The sequence below is a fragment of the Lichenostomus cassidix genome, chromosome 7, assembly GCF_008360975.1.
Source record: "Lichenostomus cassidix isolate B80296 chromosome 7, HeHo_3.0, whole genome shotgun sequence".
NCBI classification, from domain to species: Eukaryota; Metazoa; Chordata; class Aves; order Passeriformes; family Meliphagidae; genus Lichenostomus; species Lichenostomus cassidix.
The window spans coordinates 14,613,416-14,639,765 of NC_139488.1; the positions used below are offsets into that span (position 1 = coordinate 14,613,416).

At 37.3% G+C, this 26,350-nt stretch overlaps 1 protein-coding gene across 3 annotated transcripts; it reads left to right on the forward strand.

The window, feature by feature from the left end:
• CWC22 (CWC22 spliceosome associated protein) lies at window positions 1–25,589 on the forward strand. Of its 3 annotated transcripts, none has more exons than XM_085066321.1 (20): window positions 1–52; window positions 591–701; window positions 3,379–3,446; window positions 4,108–4,233; window positions 4,342–4,599; window positions 5,079–5,207; window positions 6,986–7,154; window positions 7,527–7,580; window positions 8,200–8,335; window positions 8,417–8,623; window positions 8,744–8,806; window positions 9,129–9,227; window positions 10,426–10,507; window positions 11,670–11,730; window positions 18,433–18,510; window positions 19,641–19,793; window positions 20,643–20,770; window positions 21,731–21,832; window positions 21,940–22,136; window positions 24,727–25,589. In XM_085066321.1, exons 2-20 carry the CDS (start codon window positions 675–677, stop codon window positions 25,329–25,331), a joined length of 2,742 nt encoding a protein of 913 aa, XP_084922447.1. In that variant the 5' UTR covers window positions 1–52; window positions 591–674; the 3' UTR covers window positions 25,332–25,589. The 3 variants fall into 3 exon arrangements, with proteins under 3 accessions (XP_084922447.1, XP_084922449.1, XP_084922448.1); XM_085066323.1 differs by having other exon boundaries at window positions 4,111–4,233; XM_085066322.1 differs by lacking the exon at window positions 1–52 and adding an exon at window positions 359–502.
• The last annotated feature ends 761 nt before the right edge of the window (window positions 25,590–26,350 follow it).

Below are 26,350 nucleotides of genomic sequence, written 5' to 3' on the forward strand. Positions count from 1 at the left end.
CGCGCCGCCGGAAGTGACGCGTTAGGGCCGTGCGCGGCGGCGGCGGGAGGAGGTGCGGCCGGGCCGGGGCTAGCGGGGTGCGGGGCTAGGGGGGTCAGTGGGGTGCGGCGGTCACAGCGGGGTGCGGGGCTAGGGGGGTCAGCGGGGTGCGGGGTCACAGCGGGGTGCGGGGTCACAGCGGGGCTCGGCGGGGTCACAGCGGGGCGCCCCTTCCCACCCGACCCGGGTGCGCCCGCTTTGGGTGGTCGCGGCCTGCCCCGCCGTGCCGGCGCTCAGCAGCGGGCCCAGGCCGCGGGCCGGGCGGTGTCGCGGCCCCAGCGAGAGCGCGGCGGAGCCGGGCCCGGGCCGGCGGGGTCGGTGGGCAGGCCCCGGTAGCCTCAGCCGCGGCCTGGCCGCTCCTGGCGGCTGCTGCTCAGCCCGTGGGTCCTGCGGTAGCGGCTGTGTGACCGCAGGAAGTCGGAATAGACTCACATAAACCGAGCGTTTTGGTTTGAAGACTTGTGTGAGCATAGCCTTACGAACAAATTAATGGTGCGTGTTCCGCCACCGTGTGCAGTCCGAAGTGTTTGATTGTATTTTGTGTGTTACAGGTGAAATGGTTATCATGTGCTGAACTCCAGCTTAGATTGCTTTATTACTGCCCCTGAGAAGTTTGTAAAGAGCAGGAAGTCAAGATGAAGAGCAGAGTGACACAAGTAAATGTAAGTGTTCTGAAACCTAAACTGCAGGATCTGATCACTCCCATGTTACTGGTAATTAGGTGTGCAGTTGGTATTATGTTCAATCAAACTGCCTGCATGCAAAACAAGTAATATCAGCAACTGACAGTAGCTGTTTACAGGAGAAATACTACTAGGAGTCAGTAAATTACAGCTATTTCTGGCTCCTGTTGTCCTAACAATGAAAGTCTTGAATATTATTAGCATACAGTGATTCAGTAATTGGTCAAAACTGACTGAATGATAATGTCTCGACAGTAAATGTAAGCATGTAGAGGAAGGGAGGAAGATTCTGAAAAATTTAACAAAGATCTTAGATGAAAAGAAAGCGACAATAAGTTGCAGTTAATCTGACAAGTGTATGTCATACTATGCATGTTTTTTTCCTTTTAAAAGCTGTGTGGCCCATTTCTGAATGGATGGGTGTGATTTTTTTAGGAATGCAAGAAGAAAAATTTAGAAATGCTGTGTTTGTAAAGTACACCATGTTTGGGACATGACAGCAGAGCAATACTGTTATGACACACTACATCAAATCTGTGGTCTTTCTCTGCCTGTTTTTCCAGAGTTGGACCATGCATAGGTTTCTTCACTCTTTAGATCCAAATTTTCTGACTTAAATGGCTTTTAGTAGCAATGCTTTAGGGGTAGTTTAATACCTTCTATTTTCTTTATCTTGTTGTGCTACCTCATCTGTCAGAATAAGCCAGTTAGCAAAAGCACACTGTTTGGACACTTTCAGTTAACCATTTTCATCAAAATGGACAAGGAAGAAGATTAACTTGTGGCAGAAAAGCTGGTCACAAAGAGCTGAGGGTGACAAGTTCTTCAACAAGCATAGCTGCTTTTGCAAGGAGACATGATAAATGGCAAACACAGGAACAACCATACCATTATTTCATTTCTTGAACACTTGTCTTTTTGGTTCTGCTTGGGTAAAGACAGATGATACAGAACCCATGAGAATGGATCATTCTAAAAAACCCATGCCTTCTTCCCATCTGCTAGATAGGATTTAAATACAGTAACTGTTCAGGGTTATTCAAAGATTTTTGTTACCACTTTCTTGGAAGCTTAGGATACAGACTGGCATTAGATGACTGGGCTGGGGGAAAAACAACTTAAGGACTTTTCTTACCCCTGAATGAATTCAGTGATCTGCTGTGTGGTGTAATGAGTTTTGAAAGGGGAAGAAAACCTCAGTGAATATGTGAACTTCTTGTACTGTCTTTGCCATCAAAGATAATGTGGCACTAAAATTTAACTTTTAGATGGGCATAACTTTTGTAGGGATGCAGGCTGCCAGTAAACAATGCAATGCACTTATTTAGTATTATCATCTTGATGCAGGCAAGATATTACTGGGTGTAATTTTAACATAGTGTTTGAAGAGCACCCTAGGAAAGGTAATATTCTAGGATATGTTCTAGTGACCTCAAAAGTATAATTATTTATTTGCATATATACACACAGACCCAATTAAGTTTTTGGGGATAACAGTCTGCCCTGATCTTTATGGAGGAGGTGTCATTATATTTTAGTCACCAAGAGTTTTAACTGGTTGTTTGGTGGGCCAAGAACTGATGTGCCAGCATGTTGGTGGAGAGGGTGCCACATCAACAAAGAAGCTGAGTATTGCTGCAGGGAGTTCCATCAAGGTGCATAAGGAAATGCTTGTGATGAGTTTCTGCATCAAATGAGGTGTTTCCTGTTTCACAGTTAATCACTGTGTGGCAACATGAGATTGTGGTGCTGAGAAATCATAAAAAGTGTTTTAAAGGAAGAGATGACCCTTGCAATGAAAGTACTGAGGTTAGAAAAGCTGCTGCTTAACTGTACCAAAGTAGTTTAGAAACAGCTTAATGAATACCTTTCTGTGTTAGTGGTAGATGCTGTCACGTTCAGATTTTTGTATGACTCTATGCTTCTATATGTCATGGTTCAGCCCATGGAATTTGGTGTGGACCGTGGAAATGTGTATCACTTAAACAGTCCTGCAAATCTGCCTAGTAGATCAGTGCAGTTTAGGTATTTATAATGTATGCAGCTAGGAATGACTCATGAGATAATAAACTGTGGTTAGTAAAAAGGGGGAACATAAGGGAAAATTACTCAATAAAGGGGGTTTTTAGGAGAGAGGGAAGACACTCTTTGAACAAGAAGTGGTGGAATTCTGTTCATGGCATTACACGTGGTACAACAAAGTAAAATGGCATCTGAAAGCAGGAAAGGCAGACCAGTGGTCCATCTGCTCTAGTCTCCAGCAGCAATTGGCGGCAGATGCCTTGGAAAGTTTAGGAATAGGGCAACTATAAAAGTACTTGCCCACATACACTCCCCCTCTCTACCTTTTTGCAGCTTCCTGAGCCAGATAAATTTTTTTGGTCGCCCATGCAGATTTTTTTCAGTATTTATTCAGTGCCTTGAACCTGAGTAAGCATTTGGCATCTGCAGCATCCTGCAGCCGGGAGTCCAGCTGCTTAACTGCTTGTTCCCAGAGAAATGGGAACCTCTCCTTGTCATACCTGACTGCCATTAGCTTTATTTGATGGCCCTCTTTGTAAAGGTGTGGGAACTGAAAGCATGGTATGCTTTGATCTGAAGATAGGTGCTCACAGTCATGTTGGGGCTTGATTTTTTTCTTTCTCTTTCCTTAAAGCATGGTTCCAGTCATGAAAGGAAGGAAAACTACAGTTCCAGACATGAAAGCTTGTCTCCAGAGGACAGGTAGAATGACTGCTTTTTATAGCCTTCAATTCTGTGTATGTGCCTCACATAGTGAGTTAAAGAAGTTAAAAAAAATCATCAGGTTATATTTCTTTTTTATTGCTTAGTTAGAGTAATATATAAAAGCAAATGTAGATTTAATAAAATACTTCCATGTCAGTGTAACAGTAATTAAATGGAATTATTACTAAAATATTAGTAATTATTAACATTTAGTTCAATTATCATGAGACTTAAAAATGGAAATTATGTGCCAGCTTTTTGCTTGAACTCACATATTGCTGGTGCCACTATTATCAATCACTTTAGGACAAGATTGCTTCATGCTGCACAGGCAAGAGTAGGTAGAAAGAAATGAATACATGTGTTCCAAGGAATGCATGCTGCTGAATTTACCTTCAGTATTTAATGTTATTACTGTGAAGCATTTAATTTTAAATTCTAGGAGCTTTCTTTTACAGTGCTTCTTTGATTTTTGATTTTTTTTTTCTGATGGCAAATTGTTGTAGAAGTAGACCATTTTATTGGAGTGACTCGTATTTTGAAACTCAGGTTGCAGAATTGGAACGCTTCTGCACTGTAACATTATATTGCAAGTAAATATTATTACCATTGCTTCTCTCAGCCTCTTACTCAGAATTTTTGTGTTTTGGGTTGCAAGTAGGGATATGGAGCGTGATAGGTCTCGGTCTCCATCTCCCAGGAAGAGAAGGTACTCTGATGACAGCAGATATGATGAGGAATATTCGAGGCGGGAATACTATGATGACAGAACTTCAGATGGAAGGTATGAAGCCCTTTCTTAATCAGTAACAAAATACTTGCTTTAAAGAACAGAATGTGAAAGCTTTTAACGTACACTGGGGTGTTTAGTGGGTGTTTTTTTTCTTTTTAGAAGGACAGAAAGGGGGAGAGATAGACACTATGAGAGATGGGAGGACAGAGACTATGATCGAAGGAAGCAGAGAAGATACTCATCGCCCGACCGCAGGAGTCCAGACAGGTCAACCGGCCAGAGCTCACTTGCTCATGATGAGACCACTTCCAAGAAGAAGAAAGAAGAAGTGGATCCAATCCTCACTCGCACAGGTGGTGCATATATTCCACCTGCCAAGCTCAGGATGATGCAAGAGCAAATCACTGATAAAAATAGGTGAGTTCAAAGTTACATACTAGGTTTTTTTGCTGCAAGCAAAACACGGTGTTTAGAGAATGTTGGGAAAAATGGGATTCCATTTTAAGGGCTGTGATCATTGTTTTGAAGGTGTATTTTTATCAGAAGAGAGATAAGAGAATCAGTTTAAAACTGTACCTGCTTCTGCTGCAAAGTGTAAATGGTAAAGTAAAGTAGCATACAGAATGTAGCTAGGAATTTTTTGGAACATTTTAGAAAACAGAACATACTGGGTTATACCATATCTGCAGAGAATTACATTTTGTTTTATCATGTTGGTTCAGTATTTTCTAGTGGTTGAATGTATAACTGTGAACAAGTCTTCATGTTTATGCAGCAATTTTTTTCTTTTAATCTACTTTACTATATAAAGGAAGATATGAATGTATGCTATATATATAAAAAATGTTGTGCAACTTCAAATTTATACATTATTAATTTGTGATACTTTGTAATAGCTTGGCATATCAGAGGATGAGTTGGGAAGCCTTGAAGAAGTCAATCAATGGTCTTGTCAATAAAGTGAACGTTTCTAATATAGAAAACATCATTCATGAGCTTCTTCAGGAAAATATTGTTCGGGGGAGGTAAGTCTTAGTATTTTAAAATAATTCTTTTGCTTTTCTAGTAACATACACTGTTCATGTGTACATCATTGTGTGTGCTGTGTGTAGTGGATGGGTGTTAGTCAGGTTTTAGTATTAACCTTAGGCCACATTGTCCTGTTCACAATGGTTCGGAAGGGATTGTATGCTTGGTAGAATAAGAGTGCAACAGATGGTGTATATTTTCTTTTCTTAATGTTTTCCCAATGTATTTTAGTTAAATTACCTGTAATTTACAGTTGTCACTGCCTATTTTTGTAGTGCTGGATTTTTGTTTTTTCTGGGACAAATAGCATTTGTAGCCAATATTTAGCAAAATAAGTTTTACTACAATTACCTGTCTGTGTTGTTTATTGATGTAATCTAGAGAAAAAGACCATTCTCCTACTGGAGCTTGGTAGATCCAGAAATAATTCTTCTACATTGCAAATGGATAGCTACACTTTTTCTGTCACAAATTAATCACTGTTATTTGAGGAGGAATGCATTACTTTTCATACATGTTACACCTAATGGGAAGATCAGAAATCATGCAAGTAGCATAAAAATAAGAGAATTAAGTAAATTAAATAAAATCTAGAGAGCGAAAAAGTAGCTCCTGAATGTGATTTCTGTTAAAAGTAATAATGAAGTTTCAGGCTTTTGTAGGGCTGCTTTCTACTTGCCTGCATTTCATGTCCCCAGAATTTAATTTTCATATTAGCAATAGTATTTTAGTTTAAAAGTGAGCCTACTGAATGTTTTTAGAATACACCTGTCTGTGGAAGTTTTTGTGTGTGGTTTGTAAATGTCAAAATAATGTAGACAGGAATTGGCACCATTTCCTTCCTTCTTACAGTTATTTCTGTATTTCTATTTATTACAGTACTTCCAAACTTGCACAAAGGTGCATATAAAAGTAATATCACAAAGTTTTACCTGCCTGTCAAGTCCTTTCCTGAGGTTTTAAGTAGAGGATAAATAAGAACTGAAACAGACCAGTTTCAGTTTGTAAGCAAGAAGTAACTAATTTCAACATGGAAATGTTCTGTTTCTGTGCACTAGTATGAAATGAGTTCTGTTCCATTTGTCAGTGCCAAAATCAGTAGGAATAAGGTCCCCATGCCCTTTGTATTTAGTACGGTTTAGGAAGTTTTTTTTAGGATTTCAATAGACCACAAGATTTGGATATCAGTGTGTACTTTGAAGATTCACATTTAGAGGTTTTTGATTTTTTATCCTCACCCACTTGTAATGGAGTAGTGCAGCAAAAGTCAGATTCTGTGTGCTTCTAAGGATTACAGATAGCAAAATTGAGTGGAGGGGAAGGAAGTCTTACATTCTTTTCAGACTTTCTTGATAATAAATGTGAGAGAGATCGCTGGAATAGTAAAAGAGCTATTATCTCATGAACCCTTCATTTACATTCATTTAGGCTCTAAGTAGTATTTTATAATCAGAGTAAGTTCAGTTTTAAAAAGGGATAATTGAAGGATACAAGATGGCTTTTTGCATGCTTAGCATTTTTAAGTGTAGTTGTAATATAAACTGTATTTAATGAAAGACAAGGTAATAGCTGAAGAACTTTTCAATTCAGGCAGATCTGTACAACACATTTTCCAAAACTCCATTTGTGGCATGATAAACAATGGTTTGACAATAATAATCTGGTTTCTTCCAGCTATTCCAATGACATAATACTATTCTATGTGATTTTTACTGAATAAAAACATTACATGCCTTATTACCAGAAAAGTCTTTAAACTTGCGTATTTTTACAGGGGATTGCTGTCTAGATCCATTTTGCAAGCTCAGAGTGCCTCTCCGATTTTTACTCATGTTTATGCAGCTCTTGTGGCAATTATCAATTCAAAGTTTCCAAATATTGGTGAATTGATCCTCAAGAGGTTGATACTGAATTTTCGCAAAGGATACCGCAGAAATGACAAGGTATGTAAATGTGAAAAAGCAAGGTGCTGAAACTTGGAGTTGTGCTGTGTAACTGTGTGTCAAGTGTGTTCAAAGGAACACAGCCCAGACCTGGGTCGGGACCAGTCTATGGACATTTAGTAGTATTAGAGTGTCATGAAAGTTTGACAACCTGTTCTGGATTGATACTATGATAGTTTGGGGCTTTTTGTTTTGGTCAGGGGGGTTTAATTTTTTTTTTTTTAAGTGTACAGTCCTAATTGTGAATAACTACCAGTGTCCTAAAATAGTTGCATTACTAATTTGATTGTGAGATGCACAAATCTGTAGTATGTCTGAGTTAAAAATTTTTTCTTCCATATGTAAAAATTTCCTGGTTTATTTCTTTTGCAGCAACTCTGTCTAACATCTTCAAAATTTGTTGCACATTTGATGAATCAGAATGTGGTATGTTACTTTGTTTCTACTCAATCCAACCCCTATATGGCTAATTTTTAATGACTCGGTTGCATCTATATCAAATTTATATCCAGCTCTTGGTGCCACTTGTTTATGTGTTAGAAATCAGGATTCTTCAATTTAAATAATGGCAAGAAGGCAGTGTTTCAGGGATGTATTTGGAATGCTCAGCGTTTTGGTAAAGAGGAAACTAACCTGAGATGTGCTGTTTGCTTATATGCCTGATCCTGGAAGATCTGATTAATTATGGATACAATGCACTTAGAACTAGATTCTGTAATGCCAGTGCTTGTTTATTTGCTTCTTGGAAATGCATTCTATTTTTATCTTAATGGCAAAATACTTTTCATTGCTTGCTTGTTCACTTCAATAGCATGGTCACATTCACTACATTCACTGCAAAATTGATGAAAATACTGGTGGTAAAACTGGTGGATTTGAAATTTTGATTTCCTCTCACTCAGCTTTGCCCCACTACTGCTGCCTTGTGTGTGTGATTATACTGTGTTGTGGCATCCTCAAAGGTTGGACAGGTCTGTCCAGTAAATCACTGTGATGACACTGTAATGTTGCACATTCCAATTCATTGCTGATATTCTTTCCACAGGCTCATGAGGTTTTATGTTTGGAAATGCTCACTTTGCTTCTTGAAAGGCCTACTGATGACAGTATTGAAGTAGCAATTGGATTTATTAAGGAGAGTGGGCTCAAATTAACAGAAGTTTCTCCTAGAGGTATTAATGGTAAGTACAGTTAGCCAAAACCTATCTTGGCATTTGTATTAGTAACTGCTTTTCATATTCACATTTCTCTCTTTTCCAAAGCAATCTTTGATCGCCTTCGACACATTCTGCATGAATCGAAAATCGATATGCGTGTTCAGTACATGATAGAAGTCATGTTTGCTGTACGGAAAGACGGCTTCAAGGATCATCCAATCATTCCAGAGGGACTGGATCTAGTGGAAGAGGAGGATCAGTTTACTCATATGTTGCCATTGGAAGATGACTACAATCCAGAGGATGTTCTTAGTAAGTTAGAAATGGAAGATAATTCCTTAATTGCATTCCCTAAGAAAATGAAGTCAAGATTAAATATTCATCATTGTCTTCAATTTGTGTTTTACATAAAGATTCTTTTTTATTCTAAAGATGTTTTCAAGATGGATCCGAACTTTCTGGAAAATGAGGAGAAATACAAAACACTGAAGAAAGGTAGGGATATTTGTGTGTATGCACAGCAATTACCTATGGCGTTTGCTTGGTCAGCTGTTGCTGCCAACATTTCTTTAACAGTGGGTGATATTTCTGTCCTATTTAGTTGTAATTCAGTTCGTAGACCTTTCTTTTGTGTTCCTGCTACTCAGTGTTGTTTCTCCAACTATGTTTTCATTCATTTATGACATACCTGTTTTTTTGTCTCTTCCACATTCTCCACCTGAGATATCCTTTCACTCTTCAGGTGTTGGATCAAGGGGTTTTTGTAATGAAGGTACTGTGGTCTGTAGTCCTTTAATCTGGGATACTGCTCTTTCAGAAATTCTTGATGAAGGTGACACTGAATCTGAAGGAAATCAAGAAGCTGGAAGTAGTGAGGAAGATGAAGATGATGATGATGAAGAGGAGGATGAAGATGGTAAGTGTATGACAGGCACCTTATGAGCAATTGATTGATTGTAGATGAAACAGGAAATAAAAGCTTAACTTCTTAGATGTTCTGCAAAACTAAGATGTTCAAATGTTAAGGAATGTTTTCTTCTTCAGTTATTTGCAGATCTAAGTGTTCACTAGCACACAGTATAAAAGTCTGAAAGGAAGCATTTCAGCACTCACAGCAAAGGAAAAGCAACTTTGCCAGATTATTCTTGGCTGTATCAGTTTCCTTCCAGAAAAGCCTTGCAGACATAAGACATGAAAAAGAGCGAAATGAAAACACTTGCTTAACCTTTCTTGTGCTTTGTCATATTTTCAAGTCACCTCTGAAGTTCGGATGGATTTTCTTACAACTGTATCTATGTCCTCCGTATCTCACTTAGTTCAGTTCTATTTCACAGTCTTTAGTGGAAACAATGCTTACTCATTTTCAAAGAATGTATTCAATTCCCAGGAAACAAATGCTGATGGATAAGCATAACTGAAATTTTTGTGCAGACTGCATGAGTAATTGAAAAGCCAGTCAAGTATTGTTCTTGTATAATACCAGGAATGGATTTCCTTACTAGTTTGGTGGAGTATTTCATGGAAGAGCAGTGCTTCCAGGCTGATGGGAAAATTCACATAATTTTTCATTATTTGTGTCTTTCCACTATTCCTTCAGTCTTTTGAAGTTTGGTAGATTTTACAAATGACTGTTCCCAGAATGGTTTGGTTTGGAATGCGTTTTTCTGTGCTTGCTCCAAGACTTTTCAGAATGCTATACTGTAGATCCTACACATAACAGAAGCTAAGAATTACCTGTTAAAATCAGAGATGCCACATAAAGCTTTGTATAGGTAAATTATGCAGAAAATAGGTTACTAATAAAGTTGACAAGAAATGTTAAACCTAGAGGTTGCAGTGATTAAGAAATATGAAACGTCTTGAAAATAATTACCCTTTTAAAACTGTATCTCTAAATATTTCTTTGTTACAGATGAAGCAATACTGATTTTTTTTTTCTTTATCTGTAAAATTAAACATAAAAAAATACATAAATCTGCAAACAGTGCTAAGTACTTCTAGAAAAACTGTGTGCTACAGACTTAGTAAATTGTAAATAGAGCTGTCCTAAGAAATTACTACATGTGTTTTGCTTAATGTTTTGCTCTTTACAAACCCATGTTTTTCTTTCCCAGGTCAGAAAGTTACTGTCCATGACAAAACAGAAATTAACCTGGTCTCCTTCCGTCGTACAATTTATCTTGCTATTCAGTCAAGGTAAATATAATGTAAATTATATACCTAGGAGTGTAGTTCTTTTGAAATTGGTGAACTGTAATTCTCTTTCTTTTAAAATTCTTTCTTAATGTGCAATTTAAAAAAAAAGTAATGAAGTATTCTTTATGGAGCCTGACCTGATTGTGTAAAGCAGACTGTTTTCCAAATTCTCATTCTGAGATGAATCTTGTTTGTTTCGAAGTGTTTGGGTAGTGGACTAGGTCTGTTGGTGTAATCAGAATTTTATGAGTGAACAAAAGTCACTGATCTTCAGATTTTACAACATCTTGAGAATTTATGAAAAAATTTGGAGAAATACTGACAAATTCTGTCGTTTATCTCCACTTCTGAGATGAAGGAATTGTGCAATGTGGTTCTCCTTAGGCGTGTTGCCATCTGCATTGTTTGGGAAATAAGTATGCAGATACCAGCCCTGGAGTACAGTCTATTTGTGGTCATCTTAAGAATGAACTCCCCTTGCAGGATGTGACACAAATAATCCAAACCTGGTGCATGTAGCTCCTGTGTCACCAGGGTGAGAGCAGGGATTGATCCCTTGCAGCCCATAATACTCTGCAGGTCTGGTCGTACATGAGGAGTGCAATGATACAGTTGTGGTGTTGATCATTAGACATATGAATTAATACCATACTGAGGGGTAGGAAAGGCTCTCACATTTCTCAAAGTTACTGTGAAATACTTTCTTGCCAGACTCGAGTTTGTTCATCTTACAGTTGGGTGGGAGGACATACCCAGTGGTAGCTAAAGGCTTTCAGAACAGGACTGCCAAGAGGAGACTGTGGTATATATTGTTTTTAGAGCTTGAAGTGCTTGCATTTCCGTGTGTTTCAAAATGTACAAAACTAGCCCCCACTTTTCTGTTTTACTAAGTTTTGTAAGGTGATGTAATGACTTGAGTCATCTTGTTTTCAGATTGTCCACAAATGTAATCACTTTGAATTAATTTTCAGATAGAAACTCATGAAATATAAAATGTTTACTAAAAAAGCCCACAACAATAAAATATCAGCAAATCAAACAGCTGAAAAACTTTACTTCAAAACAGTTGAGGTTTCAGCACCAATGATCAATCTTAATAGAATTCTGTAATGTTTTTAGCATTGTGTATATTGCACAGATAATAAGTATTTTTTCTATTCAGCTTAGACTTTGAAGAATGTGCTCACAAACTGCTGAAGATGGACTTTCCTGAAAGTCAGACTGTAAGCCTTTATTTTTACTCTCTTTGTTACTAACATTATTGAGATACAATGCTGTGGTCGTATCTGAAAACCTTGCTAATGTTCTATGACCTAGTTTGTGTGAGTAGATAAATGAGAGTTATTCCTTACAGCTATTGTTCCTCAAAACTAATTTCACAACCTTCAGAGCAAATAGGCTGACACATATTTCATAAGCAATTTGTCTTATGCATGTGCTCCTTTCTGTCAAGCAGCACCAATGTTTGCTCATATCCTGTTCAAAAAGGTCTGTTGTTTGGACTGGTGAAACTTCTATCCTATGACAAGAATACAATAGCATGGCAGTCCTTCTCAGAGTTCTGTCTCTGAAAGAACTCAGGGTTGAAGATAGTATTTGCAGGCAGCTGTAGACTTTATCAGTGGGGCTTGAAATTTAGCACGGTGCTAAGAGAGTGTTGTTTTGGTGCTTTCACAGTCTGCGAATAAGCAGCGTATTGAATTAAAGCACTTTTGAGTATGACTGCTTTGCTGTAATTTTGGAGATCATAAGATTAAAGCTATTTTGTCCTCAGACTCTGTAAGATCAATGCAATTGCTGTGTTTTTAAGTAATGGTAACTGTTCTTCATCCAGTGCTTGTGTTCAATACTGGTAGAATATTAAATACCCATCTAATTTTCCATTCAGCTTTTCAGTCAGCTGTAAACTGTCATCATGGGAGTTGCACTTGGGCTAGATCTTAACTTCTTGTGGCTTTAATTATCAGTTTTATTTGAAACTCTGTGTAATACTAACTAGTAATGGGAGATTTGGGCTACAGTCAGGTGTTCTTTGAGAACTTATTTGCCTATAACTTTTTCAAATCTTGTTCTATTTTGTTTCCAAGCAATTTTCATGAAAGTAAACTAAGAATTGGGATAGTGTATTTTTTTTAAATCTAGTTTTCTAGTTCTGTGCATGAAATGCAGTATTAAGCATGCATAAGATTATAATTCTCAGTGAAGCATACATAACCTGATGATTTCTAAAGAGAAAAAAAAATCCTGTTTCCCAAGAAATCAATTTAGCTATAAAGAACAGAGCAATGATCTAGAATATATGTACTAGACATAAAAATTGTCAAATAAATACAATCAGAAAACTAAGAAGAATATCTGAAACCTAAAGACAGATGCAAACAACAGGTCTGAGACTAAAGTAGTCTTAATGACTATCTTTCTGGTTAACTCTTCCATAAATCTTCATGTATAGAAACTTTTGGTGTGCTTTGTCAGGGCTGAGTTAAAAAATGCATTAGCAGTTTTTATCACTGTTGAATTATCAGATTATCGTGTCACATTAACTGCTGTGCAACACAAGTTGTTTCTCTGCTTAATACCAGTAATGGATGTGTTGCACAGCTCTGACTTGCAGAAAGAGGATTAAGGTTCAGATGGATAATCTGGGGACTGGAACAACATAATACTGTTTTTTGGCATTGCAGTTTAGGACCAGCTGCTGAGAGGGGATGTCAACACTCCTCTGATTGTTTTTGTTTTTTCTTTTAAGGAAAGACATTCAAAGTGTTGAAGTTCTTTCATTTCTAAATAAATGTACTAGGAGTAGGATTGCTTTTATTCATGCTATTTAGACCCAGCCTAAGCCTGCAGATCAAAAGTTGAATAGCTTTGCTGTCTGTGCTACAGTCTGTGAGAAGCTGTTCTAAACAAGCCTTGCAATTGCTTCTTTGGGCATATGTTCAGTCTTGGCAGAGCACGCTATTTTACTTTTTTTTAAAAGTGTTGTTATTATCTATGTTAAACCTCCATGAATCCCATGCATTACCAAAGAAGAAAATTTTAATAAACTAAAACTGTAGTTAGAGGAATGTGGTATTAGCAGTTGTTCTGGCTTCTGAACTATGAAGAAAGGAAGCAGACAAGCCCAACTGAAATGCAGACAACTGAAAAAATTAAAGCAACCATACATTGTTCTTGCTCTTTGAAAATGTGCCTAAAATGGATTGGCTTTTAGGCTTTTTTCTTTCTTGGCTTGTGATAAGAACTAAACTAGTATACAGAAATGTTGCTAAATAAAATTAGAGCCTCTTCTATAACTGTGCATATTCCAGAAAAAGATAATGGGTCACCAGATTTATTTTTTTTTTTTTACTTGAAATGAGAAAAATTCTTGCAGGCACAGCCTGTTTGAAAGAATTATGCATGCATCTGACACATCTTCATTTTTACAGGGTGGTGTCACTTGCTGAAAGCAGTCCTAGTTGGTGGTGTGGGAGTGCCAGTGTCTTGTGTTATTTATGCGTTGAGTCTTGAAGATAACACAAGTACTTATGTTGACTATTTTCACTCTCAGTGAAAATATAGTTCAGGAAACTGGAGTAGAGTGGGATGGTCTAAGGCTGATAGTTATGTTCTGGTCAAACTGATGATTTCTTAGATGCATTGGTTTCTTCTCTAATGGGAGGGCATTGCAACTGGTAGATTTAGCAGCTGCACCATGATTAGTTCACAACCTCACTGCTGGCTGTAGAAGGTGATCATCCTCAAGTAGATTTCCTGTCTTTAGAAACAGCAGTTTTTGTGGGCCTGAGATGCAGACTCATTCTGAATTTTCATGATTTGTCAATTTTAAAAAAGTACACAGCATACACATACCATGTTCTGGTACTTGTTGATGTCTACAGAATGAAGGTATAGAATCCATAGAGAATTAGGCTGTTGTGTTACTGATAGCAGGCATTAGCTGGAACTCTGACTAGATTCTGATTGTCCACAAATGTGTGTATGCATTTAACCTAATTAGGGATGTGGAATTGCTCAGATTTCCTCAGTGGAATCACTTAAAGTGAAGTTTTGCATGTGCATCCTTTAGTTAGAAGGAAAGAGGAACTGTGGGATTTAAATGTATTATTTCATTCTTTTGCTGCAGACTTATAACAGCATGATTAAAAATACATCTATCCTTATATCCAGTTAATGATTCCAGTGTAAAATATTAAGTCTGATTTATGCAAGATTTGTGGTAACCATATTCAGCTTTAAACATCTGTTGCTCTAAACATAAAAGAAGTTGAGCAAAAATTGGTAAATAAAGGGACAAAAGTTGAGGAAAACCATTTGCTGACCACAGGACAGAGCTGGAGACGTTATAGTAGCTGCCAAAAGCACTGCACATAGTTTGACAAGAGGTTGTCTGCTACTGAAACACCTTCCGTGGCTTTGCCAGCTTTGGCTCTAAGTGATAACTTGACAAATAAAGAAGAGAAAGCAGAGATGCTGGCAAAAGTATGCTATGTGATGGTTACATGGTTACACTCATTAAAATGTGCAGCCATAAGGAAAGCTTTAAGGTAGTCAGAAGGAGTAAAATACACTTCAGTGAAATAAAGGAGAAAAAAATGTGGCATCTGTAAAAGTAATAAAAATACATAAAATGCAAGGCACTTGTTTCACATAACTCCAATTTCACATTGATTTAAACAAACCTAAGGCCTTCACTAGGTTTGCTCCCAGCAAATCAATTCCTTTAGTTCCGTGAAGAGGCTTCTAGAGATGAAGTGTTGGCTTTGAAAGTTTTATATTTTAAGCTACATTAGCTGGAAGGGTGGGGAAGTCTTATGGCTTCAGCTTGTGTATACAATGGATGGAACAGAGCTGTGGGGCTGGCAGGGGAAGGCTGGTGGAAATGGCATCCCTTCCAGCTAGGGAGGGCAGAAGTGACCTCCACATGGAGACAGCCTGAAGGGCAGCTCTGAAATTGCAGTCTTGGCTGAATGCAAGTCTTAAAGAAATGGCAAAAAAAAAGAGGGGAGAAGGGCCAGGGGGCCAGTACTAGCTGTGAAAAGGAACCCATCATCAGAAGTGAGTTACTTTAGCTCTTCTGTCTGCAGCAAACACAGCCTCTGTGTGAATCTGGGAGAATATATATTGGGCAGAGTGTGCTTGTGTTTTAAAATGGTAAAACTGGGAGAAAAAAACAAACCAGGTCTGATTCTTCTGTCTTTTCCTTTAGCATCTTTAAATGTATGATTTTGCTTGCTGTATTAGATTGAGGCACAGTTCATCTAAACCATTTTTCTGTTTGGGTAAGAGCTAGTAGGGAATGTGGAGGGAGAACTGTAAGAAATGCAATGCATTTAGAGGGAGCCTTCTCCTTATTTTCTGTCTTTGCAGTTTTGGAAAGTGTTATTGTTCCCCATGACACAGTAATAAATTCAAGATCTTTACAAAAGATGATTCACCATCTGTGTGAGATGTCAGATATTTTTGAAGTGTTTTGCTTCATGATTGGATAGCTATGTACACTTCCATAACTCAGCTGAGTAGTTACTTGTTGTGCACTGTCTGAAAACAGTTGAACAACACAACAGAGAAATTGCCTGTAAAATTGGGGAAGAAATTCTTTGTGTTCTTCAAAACAAGTCATGGGCTAAATAACAGGATCTTCATGCCATGACCATCACTGGGAGTACAGACATTAGTTAACTAACCTTTGAAGCTGTAAATTAAGCTAGAAGTGCATCTGAGCTTGTTGCATCTCTCAAAAAGCAATTAAATAATTGTAAAGTTTGTTAATTTTATATCTGGAAGACAGTTACTCTAGACCTAACCTCAGGTTGTTTAGATAACACCAGCAAGAATGTCTTTATGGGCAAACCTATTTTCATGCATGTGGTTATTCAAAATACCCTCCTAGAAATCATTGTAATATTTAATTAAAATGTTAAAATATTTAATTACTGTAAACCACAGGGGATACCAAGGCTATAATTGCATTTAAGATGAGGAAGAAAAGTAATTTGTTTTTCAAGTCTTCCTGACATTATTAACAGTGGCATCAGCACTTTACCCTTTTTATTGTTTAAAAACTGATTAACTGCAGCATTACTGTAAAATGGGATAATATAAAAAGTTAATGTGCATTTTAATACATCACACTAACACAGTGTGACAGTGTTAAAAGGAATGCCTTTAAACACATCTGTAAGTTTATTTGATACATTACTGCCTTGTTACTTGGAGAGGTGGTTTTTTTCTTGTTCAGCATGGTTGGCTTTTTATTTGTTTTGACTTTTTATGATGGGCAGAGATGTTTCTCCTCAATACATGCTTGGAAGAATGACACAAGTGCGAGAATATGAAATCCAGTATATGCTACAGTAAATTGGTGAAAGATATAAAGAGAGCAAAATGCTTGAAATCATCCAGTAGTTTTTATAGGAATGTTAATATTAGTTTAAAGAGAAATTAAACTAATAATGAAAGATATGTGATGGCAGCCAGAAACCTATTAGGGAGTGTCATAAATTGGATTGCATTATGTAATTGGTCTTATGAGAAAATAGTAATTAAAAAACATGATTGTTTAAAAACTGGAGGGCTGCTTTAAGCATCGTGTATTTCACGGCTCTTAATTTATATAAAAATGTTTGCTCACTTGTCTTAATGTTTCAAAATGTGCCGTGAGCCAATTCATAGAGCATTACAATCTGTAACTCAGGTAACAGGTCAGGGGAATAAGTTTGGTTTTAAACTCGTGTAGTCTCGCTTGCCTGGATCACTGCTCTCAGCCAGTGAAAGGCTCTGGCCTGAGAGGTGAGGTGCAGGAACTCTGGTTCCTGGTTTGCTGGGTGTGAAAGGAGAGGAAGAAGCAGCTACCAGAGGTTGATCCGATAATAATCTTGGGGTGATGGTGTTGGAAGACAAGAAGGGAGCCAGAGGGCCTTTGTTCCACAAAGACTGGACTAACTGTCCTACACAGTTGGCACTATGAAACAGGAGAGCATCTTCTGTTCTTATATCTGGGTTCACCAAGGAGATGGGAAAATAGAAGGCAGGCCCATGGAGGTAATGGGGGATGATCAAAAGTTTTGGGAGACTAATCTAGGTAGGCTTCCTCTGACCATTCCTAGCCAAGAAGGAGGGATGCTCTTCTGTAAAGAGTGATGCAGAATATGAGCCTAAAACAGCTGCTTTAGGAAAGTTCCACTTGTTCTCTTGGTTACAGAGGAGGTCCAGGCATTTTGGCCTACCAAAGCTGAATTTAGTCTTACTGAACATCTCTCCCAGGGCTGAAACCATAGCAGTGGAACTCTGCCTTCTGCCTGCTTGTGGTAAGCAGGGCTTGTCAGGCAAATTATGGCTGAATATTTGAAGGTATGAGTAAATACCAAAATCAACAGATATTTCTGATTTTGGAAATATGCTGCTAAGAAATGTACTTTGTGTTTCCAAATGGTCTGTCCCTAAGCCATTTTGACACTTGGAACTTGTAAAGAATGTTCATTTTCTATAAATGCAGGGATTGGTACTATTTGAAACAAACAAAAACAAACTCCAGAAAGAATATAAAAAAAAACAAGCAGCTGACAAATAAAAACAAAACCACCAAAAAAAGCCCTGAAAACCTTCAGTTTTTTTCTTGCAACTCCTTTTTTCACTGTGGTAAAATCAGTTTATAAATGAGACCTGACTTTTTTTGGATAGATGTACAGTGTGTTAACACGTAAATCTTAGTTTAAGCAGAAGAGGAAATTTGAAGGGAAGAGTTCATATCCCAACGAAATTCAGAAAACTACTGCTGTTGCCAATGAAGTTTGATGTAAATCCTCATTTCAAAGCTCACATCCATGTAACGCTTCCTTCAATTACTTGGTATGTACTGATGGTTTTTTTGCTGCTACAGTGAATTTACCTAGAGAATTTTTTCTCTTTTCATAACCCAGAAAGAACTCTGCAATATGATACTTGACTGCTGTGCTCAGCAAAGAACATACGAGAAATTCTTTGGGTTACTGGCAGGGGTGAGTTCTGTTCTCAGATTTTACACTTTATGATAGAAAATTTCATTGGTTTTACTCTATTTTTTGTGTGTCAAACTGGCTTTTTAATGGATAAATAAAACTAATAGTCTTTTTATCATTCTGAAAATGCTTATGTTAGTTGATTGTTTCAGTGGATTGAATTAGCACTTTGATTGTAAAAAGTGCAGTGGATGCAGAATGAGAGAACTCACTGTCCCTCTGTATTGTTGCTTATTTTGCCTTCCTGTTTTCTCATTATGGCAGAATATTAAATCAGTGCCAAAGAAATGGTAGTAAAAAGACGTAAAAATATTATGAGTTACCAGAAAATAGCCTCTTTACAGTGCAGAAGATTAATCTTGGAGGCTCTTGTCATTTACCACCTTGTTCAAAGCTGCTTAGTAGGTTTAATTTAGAGTACAAGATTGAATACTTGCTGTCCTGGGGTTGTGGGTGTGTTTGCTTTTCAATAAACAGCTACCTCTCTGTTTTTGTGTAACAACTGCTAATTTAGCTGCAGTTATTTCTTACTTAAGGTTTCCCAATCAATAATATTGACGTGTCTGAAGAGTTAAGATGATATACTTGCCTTCTGAAGGGACCAAGTTATGCTGAAATGGAATGTTTCTTCTCATTTGTATTTTTCATCCCTTATATTTCAGGGAATGTTTTTGCTGACAGTCAGTTACAAAGCACTAATCGTATGAATCTGCATGTTCAGATGAATGTAAATGTTGATTTCCATATTGTTTGGAATGTTCATGTCCAAAATGTCTTACCTCTGTTTACTGCTGCCCCTCTAAATTGAAATAGTTGTTCAGTAATGTCCTGGAAAAATGTGGGGTTGTGTCAGGTGAAAATATTGGATATATAGAAATAAAGCAAATTGCTGGATAATTTGCTGTACTTCAGAATGGATAATTACTACTTTGCAATGCAAATGAGTTTCTTGTCCTGACAAACTGCTCAAAGCTATAAAATATATCCATTTGAGTGTTTGCTCTTCCTCCAAGGGTTATTTAAAAAAGAAGTCTTGCAGTAAATACTTACACCATTAGGTCACTCATAGGTTATCTGCATGTTTAGCATTTTGTTTAACTGGTTATTTCAATTGTACCATGCTGTCTCAGCGTTTCTGCATGTTAAAGAAAGAGTACATGGAATCCTTTGAAGCCATTTTCAAGGAGCAGTACGATACCATCCATCGTTTGGAAACGAACAAACTGAGAAACGTGGCCAAGATGTTTGCTCATCTCCTGTACACTGATTCAATTCCCTGGAGTGTAAGTTAAAACAAAAAGCCATTGTCCTCGATTTCTTGTTCAACAGTTAATTTCCAGTACTCTGCAATAGTATATAATACATTATTTCTAGTATTTATTCTACAGTCTGTAATGACTTGTAGCAAACTGGATTATGTTAAGTAACTTGTCAGATACTGTTGAACAATTCTGGTTTGCTCCATCTCCTCTTTCTCCCTCTTGTGCATCATCATCCTCTCTCCCCATTTTTCAGTAGTTGATTCAAGCTATTATTTTATGGATTTCAGCTGGAATTGGTTGATTAAGATAAACTTCTTTTAGAAAACAGTTTTGAACTTCTAAATTTTGATAAATTAGAAATTGTAGTGAATTATAAGACAGTTAAAAATACTGCACTTTTATTATTTAAATACCTAATGAAAGCAACTTTGCATTCCGAGATGTAACAATATAACATTAAAAAAGAAGATATAAATATTGAGGTAACTTCTCTTTTCATATTCTTTTATTCATATTTCATAGCCTAGTCTAATTATCATTCTTAAAGCACATACAAGTCAATCCAAATATTTTACCTCTTTGGTATTTAAGTCCCAACTCTCTTAACTTGCCAGAAGTTTGCACGCCTGCCTTTGTCTTGTGGAGCTTTCCTAGATAAAAAAATCCTTGAAGAGTTACTAGCATAAATATGATCAGCAGCTGCTCCCAAGTGGTAGAAAACAGTTTTTGAGAAAGACAGTCTTGACTAGAATTTATTAATTTTGTAGGAAAAAAATCAGTCTTTATTAGTTATTTCAGAAGGACGAAAGTTTCTAAGATAAAGAATGTATGTTTAAACTTAAAAGTTCGTATATTTCTGAATATTTCCAGGTCCTTGAATGTATAATACTGAGTGAAGAAACTACCACATCCTCCAGTAGAATTTTTGTCAAAATATTCTTTCAGGAACTCAGTGAATATATGGGACTTCCTAATTTAAATGCAAGATTAAAAGATGAGTAAGTTGAAATTTTATTTTCAAAACTGTAGATTTAATTAGGTTCTTTATCTGAAAAAGTACAGATAAGAAATCTGTGTTCAAGTAAGAACTGCCCTTGTGTAGCTGCAGTACTTCAAGAATAAGTTAATGTACAGATTTAGTCATTACAAAGAGTCACTTTTTAAGCTGGGTGCATTACTGTCATTTTGGGTTCAAGTACATGCATGACTGTTTGCAAGATGTATCTGTTCTCCCTCCACCCCCCACGGCACTCAGCTTTGGTAAGAATTTTCCAAGTGTGAGTTTATATATTTTCAGCTATATGGCTGCATAAGAAATCTTACTATGCCTTCTCTTTCTGACAAAACTTGGAAAAACCACACAACTATTAGTAACAGTTTTTTTAGGATTGGCTACTTATCCTTAAATGTAGTGTAAATAGGATTCTTTTAAATCTGGATGGGATTTAATGCATTCTGGCAATGTTACTTGCAGTTGCTTGAGTGATTTCCTCTTAGTTGGGATTTCTTCTATGTATGATGAAGAATTTGGCAGATGCTTTAGCTCATGAAACTATCCCTAGGGCCCTGTATGATGGGATTTCATCATGGATACATCTTTGAGCTACATCGTTGAACTTCTTGGTCACTGTCTGTTACCCTTTGCTACCACAGGCTACTGCAGTTTCACAAGTCACTTCAGGGCTTCACAAAGTTTGGGGTTTCTCTTGTCATTATCTGTCAGTATGTATGCAGCTCTCCTGTATGTGAAGTTTATGTTTTCATAAAAGAGCAAGATTTTAAATAGCATTTGATTAGATGCATCACAGATACAAACAATGAAAGTATTGAAAAATGCATGAAGAGAAAACTTTTGCTTTCCTGTGGAGATCCATACAGGTTTTTTTTTTTCAATTTCTTTATGTCAGTGAGAGTGCTGAGCTGGCATGGTGTTTAATTCAGATGTTTTTTTCCACCAGGACACTGCAGCCTTTTTTTGAGGGATTACTGCCTCGGGATAACCCAAGAAACACTCGCTTTGCCATCAATTTCTTCACTTCTATTGGCCTTGGAGGACTAACGTGAGAAACACTTTTTTTGATTTGATGTTTGCTTTTCCTCATCTTCCCTCCCCCCCAAACAAAAAATAAAACTGAAGAACAATTTTTTTTTTTTTTTTGCTAATTAGGGATGAATTACGGGAACATCTTAAAAATGCACCAAAGTTGATTATGACACAGAAGCAAAATGTTGAGTCATCAGATTCCTCTTCATCTTCAGACACAGACTCTTCCTCAGACTCTGATTCTGACAGCAGCAGTAGTAGTTCAGAGTCATCCAGCAGCAGTGACTCCTCATCTAGCAGTGACAGCAGCAGTGACTCAGGTACTTAAACACCAGCAGTATAACTATTTACTTCTCTTTTATTTATTTCTCTACATATGTTTATTACTTTCCCTGTGTATACTTGTATTGAGGAAGATCTGACTGTAGGCCATGGTAATTTCTCTGTTTTAAAAACTAATCAATTTTCTTAAAGTTTTAAAATATTAAATAATGCTCATGGAAATTTATTTCTGATTTTAGAAAACCTGAGTTTCATTTTTAAAGACTTAAATATCTGAGCAACATTGGTTTGTAGATTATATTTTTTACACAGTTGATATCTGTTGCACACTACTATGACTTCAATTTGTTGGAGGATTGAGGGATTAGAGTTATTCTCAATTATTATCTCTGTTTACTAAAGCACTATAGAGACTCATGTCTACAACTCTTTTTTCTTGGCTTGAGTGAGCTTGATACTCCTGGTGTCTTTCCCTGGAAATTCATGCTTCTTCATGAGTCAGAAATCACTTTCTTCAGTTCTAGCAATGTGTTTAAATATTGTTCTCCATCTGAGTCCCTATTTTTAATTCCTTTGCTTCAGGAAAAGTTTGTGTGGTGATATAGTCAAGGTTCTTGTCTATAGAGAAATTTCCAAGGAAGAATTAGCTTTTGCTGACAACTTACTTTGTATTTTTATGCATGTTATTTAGTGTTTAGTGTCTTATACCTTCATGACAATGTAGAACTTTCTATTTGACATGAACTGTCATAAACATTGCTTAATCTTGAAGGTACTTGCTATTATGAGTTAGTGTGAGCAGTCTCCCCCAATATATATAGCAGGGGCAGATGATAGCACAGCATGATTTCCTGTAGTACAGAAGTTTGCTGATTCAAAACTAATTTGATTTATTACATGTCTTTGAAATGAAAATGATTAATAAAATAAAAGCAGTGTGAACTGCTCCTGCTTTGGAAAGGCAGTTCTGTTCTCCACCACAATCTCCTGCCCAAAGTGGGAGCTTTGTGTCATCACTAACAGCATTAGTGACGGCAGCACGAGAGGAGAGCACAGTCAAACAGGGTCAGAGGAGGCACTGCTTCAGCACAAGCCAGATGGTCCTGCAGGGACAGCTGCAGCTCTGCTGAGCTGCTTGATAGGAACCAGAGGGGTCAGTCCTTAGTGACAAACCAAGTCTACAGTCTGCAAGTAGAAGCACAGGATTTTTTTTAAGTTTAGGACCTTCTCTTTCACTGCTTGGCTTTTCTCCACTGAGGAACACATTCATTAAAATTTGCATCTTGATCCCTTTGCAGCCTGGTTTCACTTTTGCAGGTTCTTGTGTACTTTAATACAGTGGTCAAAACACTAATTGGAGATAACAGTGTTCTTTAATGGTAAACTTAGTTGAGGTCCATTATTGGTTATAACTCCAAGTCCTCTTGTGTTTTCAGCTTTTCAAATCTATATAATAACTTGGAAGAGTTAAAAGGCACTTTTTCAGAGGAATGTGCTGCAGTATTTCAGTGTTTTAATGGTGCAGTGTATAAAAGAAAAGCAGAAAACCTGCTGATTAGAAATGGAGCTAAGTTAGAGATTATTGTCATACTGCCTGTTAATGCTTGGAATTCATCAGCTTGCTCAGCTCAGCACTGCCCTGGGGAAGTAGTTCTAAGCAAAACAGGTCCAGCAGAGGATAACATTTATCTGCCATCAACGCAGCTGGTTCTTTTCTGTTTGCTTTCTCAAGTCTTTTCCTGCATTCTGGTGGATGTAAGATAGTATGGAAAACACTACTTAAAAAACTGAATTAATTAAAATGTATCTGAATTGATCCATCATTGCATTTTAACAAAATGTCAGCAAGCCTTAGTTCAGGCATGAGACTAGACAACAATTCAGATAATGCACGTACTAATAAATCAGTTTATGGCTGTGATATTTTCAAAAGGTGATGTGAGGCAGCTGATGTCTTTCTATTGTTCATACAATAAGGTAAATTAATGGTATTTCTCAGTGGCTGTTAGTGATAAATACTGTCGAGTGGGATCTAAAGTTCCCTGATAAAGAGCAAACAGGAAGGGTAAGGCCTGTTCCACTGAAATGAGACTACTGTGTATTTAGAAATACAGAAATTAGTTTTAATCTTGCTGACAAATCTGTCACTATTTTTTCTGAAAAATGAGCCTGAAGGGCATTGTTATGTTGGTCAAGACATTTCATCCTACTTCTTTCCTCATGGCATATTGATGGAGATTTTTCCTCATCTGCTTTTTTTCATCTCCATTGACTAATAAGCTTTTCCAGGAACGGTAAATGATTTTGAGACTGGATAGTCTGGGAAAGGTCATCTTCCTAAAAAAAAGATTGTTTGTGGGAGTACTTTGATGTATAACTTTACAGCCTGTGCCTGGTCCTTTAGGACAAGTTAGCAAGAGGGTAGAGGTTTTCAAAAGACAGGCATCACTTGCAGATACCAAAAGGAAAAAAATCAAGAGTTCATTATTTTGGAACCTTTGTCCAGACACATGTGCACAAATGTTTTCTGACAAAAAAAAACCTCTCTAGAACTTTTTCTGTAGTTTAGTAAGTTTAACGTTCTAAATTAAAATGCAACCTTACTTCCATAATTTGTTATCATTTCAGATGTTTCTAAAGCCAAAAGAAGGAGAACACAAAAGAAAAATAGAGAATCTGATAAAGTTTCCAGGAAAAAACAAGAAAGGAGAAGGAAATCGCCTGAAAAGAAAATAGGAAGGAGGCAGCAAGAGGAAAGGAGGCAGCAAGAGGAAAGAAGTGATACTGAGGGCAAATCAGAAAGAAATCACCGACATGTGAGAGAATCACATAGGAGAGATGACGTATCAAAACATCATCACAGAGAGGAGTCCAACGGCAGAGACGGTTACCACAGCGGGAAGGACAGGAACCATGAAAGAAGTAAGGATCCAGAAAACAAACACAGTAACTCAAAACTGAAGAAAGCAGAAAGAAGAGCTTCTGTGTCTGACGATGACAATTACAGACACTGGAGCAAAGACGATGGCCATCGTAGTAGGAAAAGAGAGAGATCCAAATCCCGGGAGAAGGAGCGTGGCCGCTGCAGCCCGAGGGAGGAGGAGCGGGAAGAGCGCTCCAGGAACGGCTCGGAGAAGCAGCGGGAGAAGCACAGCCGCCATGCCGAGCAGCACAGGGAATCCCGCAGGAGCGACGACAGGCGAAGGGAGAATTCCCCGCACAGGCGGAAATAGAGCTCTTTGGAATCGCCATTGCAAATCGAGGTGCAGTTCCGAGCTCCTAAAACTGGATTTTAAAACCTATTACGGAAGTTTCTTTAAAAAAGGATTTTGTACAAAGTGATAGTTTGCATTTGTAAATTTTACCTGACTTTTTCAGATTTTCAGTACCACTTTTTTATAACTGTATCATTGAGTCTTTCTGTTATGTTCTTTGTTTGGAAAAGACAAAGCTCTTTATTTTGTGAATAAAACATTAAGATACCAGCAAAATGGGTGTTTTGTCACTTAGTTTCCAGTATTTTGTAATCGTAACTTTGCAAAAATGTTGGTTTTTAACTTTGCTTGTTACTTGAAAAGCAGATGCTGAGGCTGGGGTGATAAATGTACAAATTTCAGATTACAGTGTGAATGTTACATATAAGAAAACCATAAAATTTTCCAACAGGCATTCAATAGCTGCATGTTATTTCAACTACATAAACATGGAAGCCGTTTGACCAAAATCCTCAGGAAATACTCAGTTGATTTTTTTCTTTTTTTTTTTTTCCTAGAGTTGAAAATTGGAAACACAATGTTGCTATTTTAAATGTCATATGTGAAAGTGTGTCAGCTTGTTCTGTTACTTTTCACAATGTTTTTTAATATTGTGACATCCTGAGCTAGTTACACTTGTGATCTTTTTGGAAAAAGGGTTGGTTTTGTTTTTACTTTTTCAGTTGTGACTTTGATTTCCAAGTCAGAGTCTTCAACTCGATCCTTACAACAAAAACGTTTAAGGAACCTCTTTTCCAGAATATAGAAGATATGAAAGCAAAACAAGAGATGTTTCAAACCTTTTAGATGTTTTGAAGCGCGCAAGTTTATGAGAAGCAGAGTTAAAAAAAACCACCCCTCAGTTGCTGCAGCAGTTTATAATACAATTTTTTTTTTATCTGGAGTCTTATGGAACAACCTTCTCAATCTTGATTTCGTGAGAAATGAACCAAAATCATCTGGTCAAGACTAATACTCAATAGTAAGTAACAGGAAAA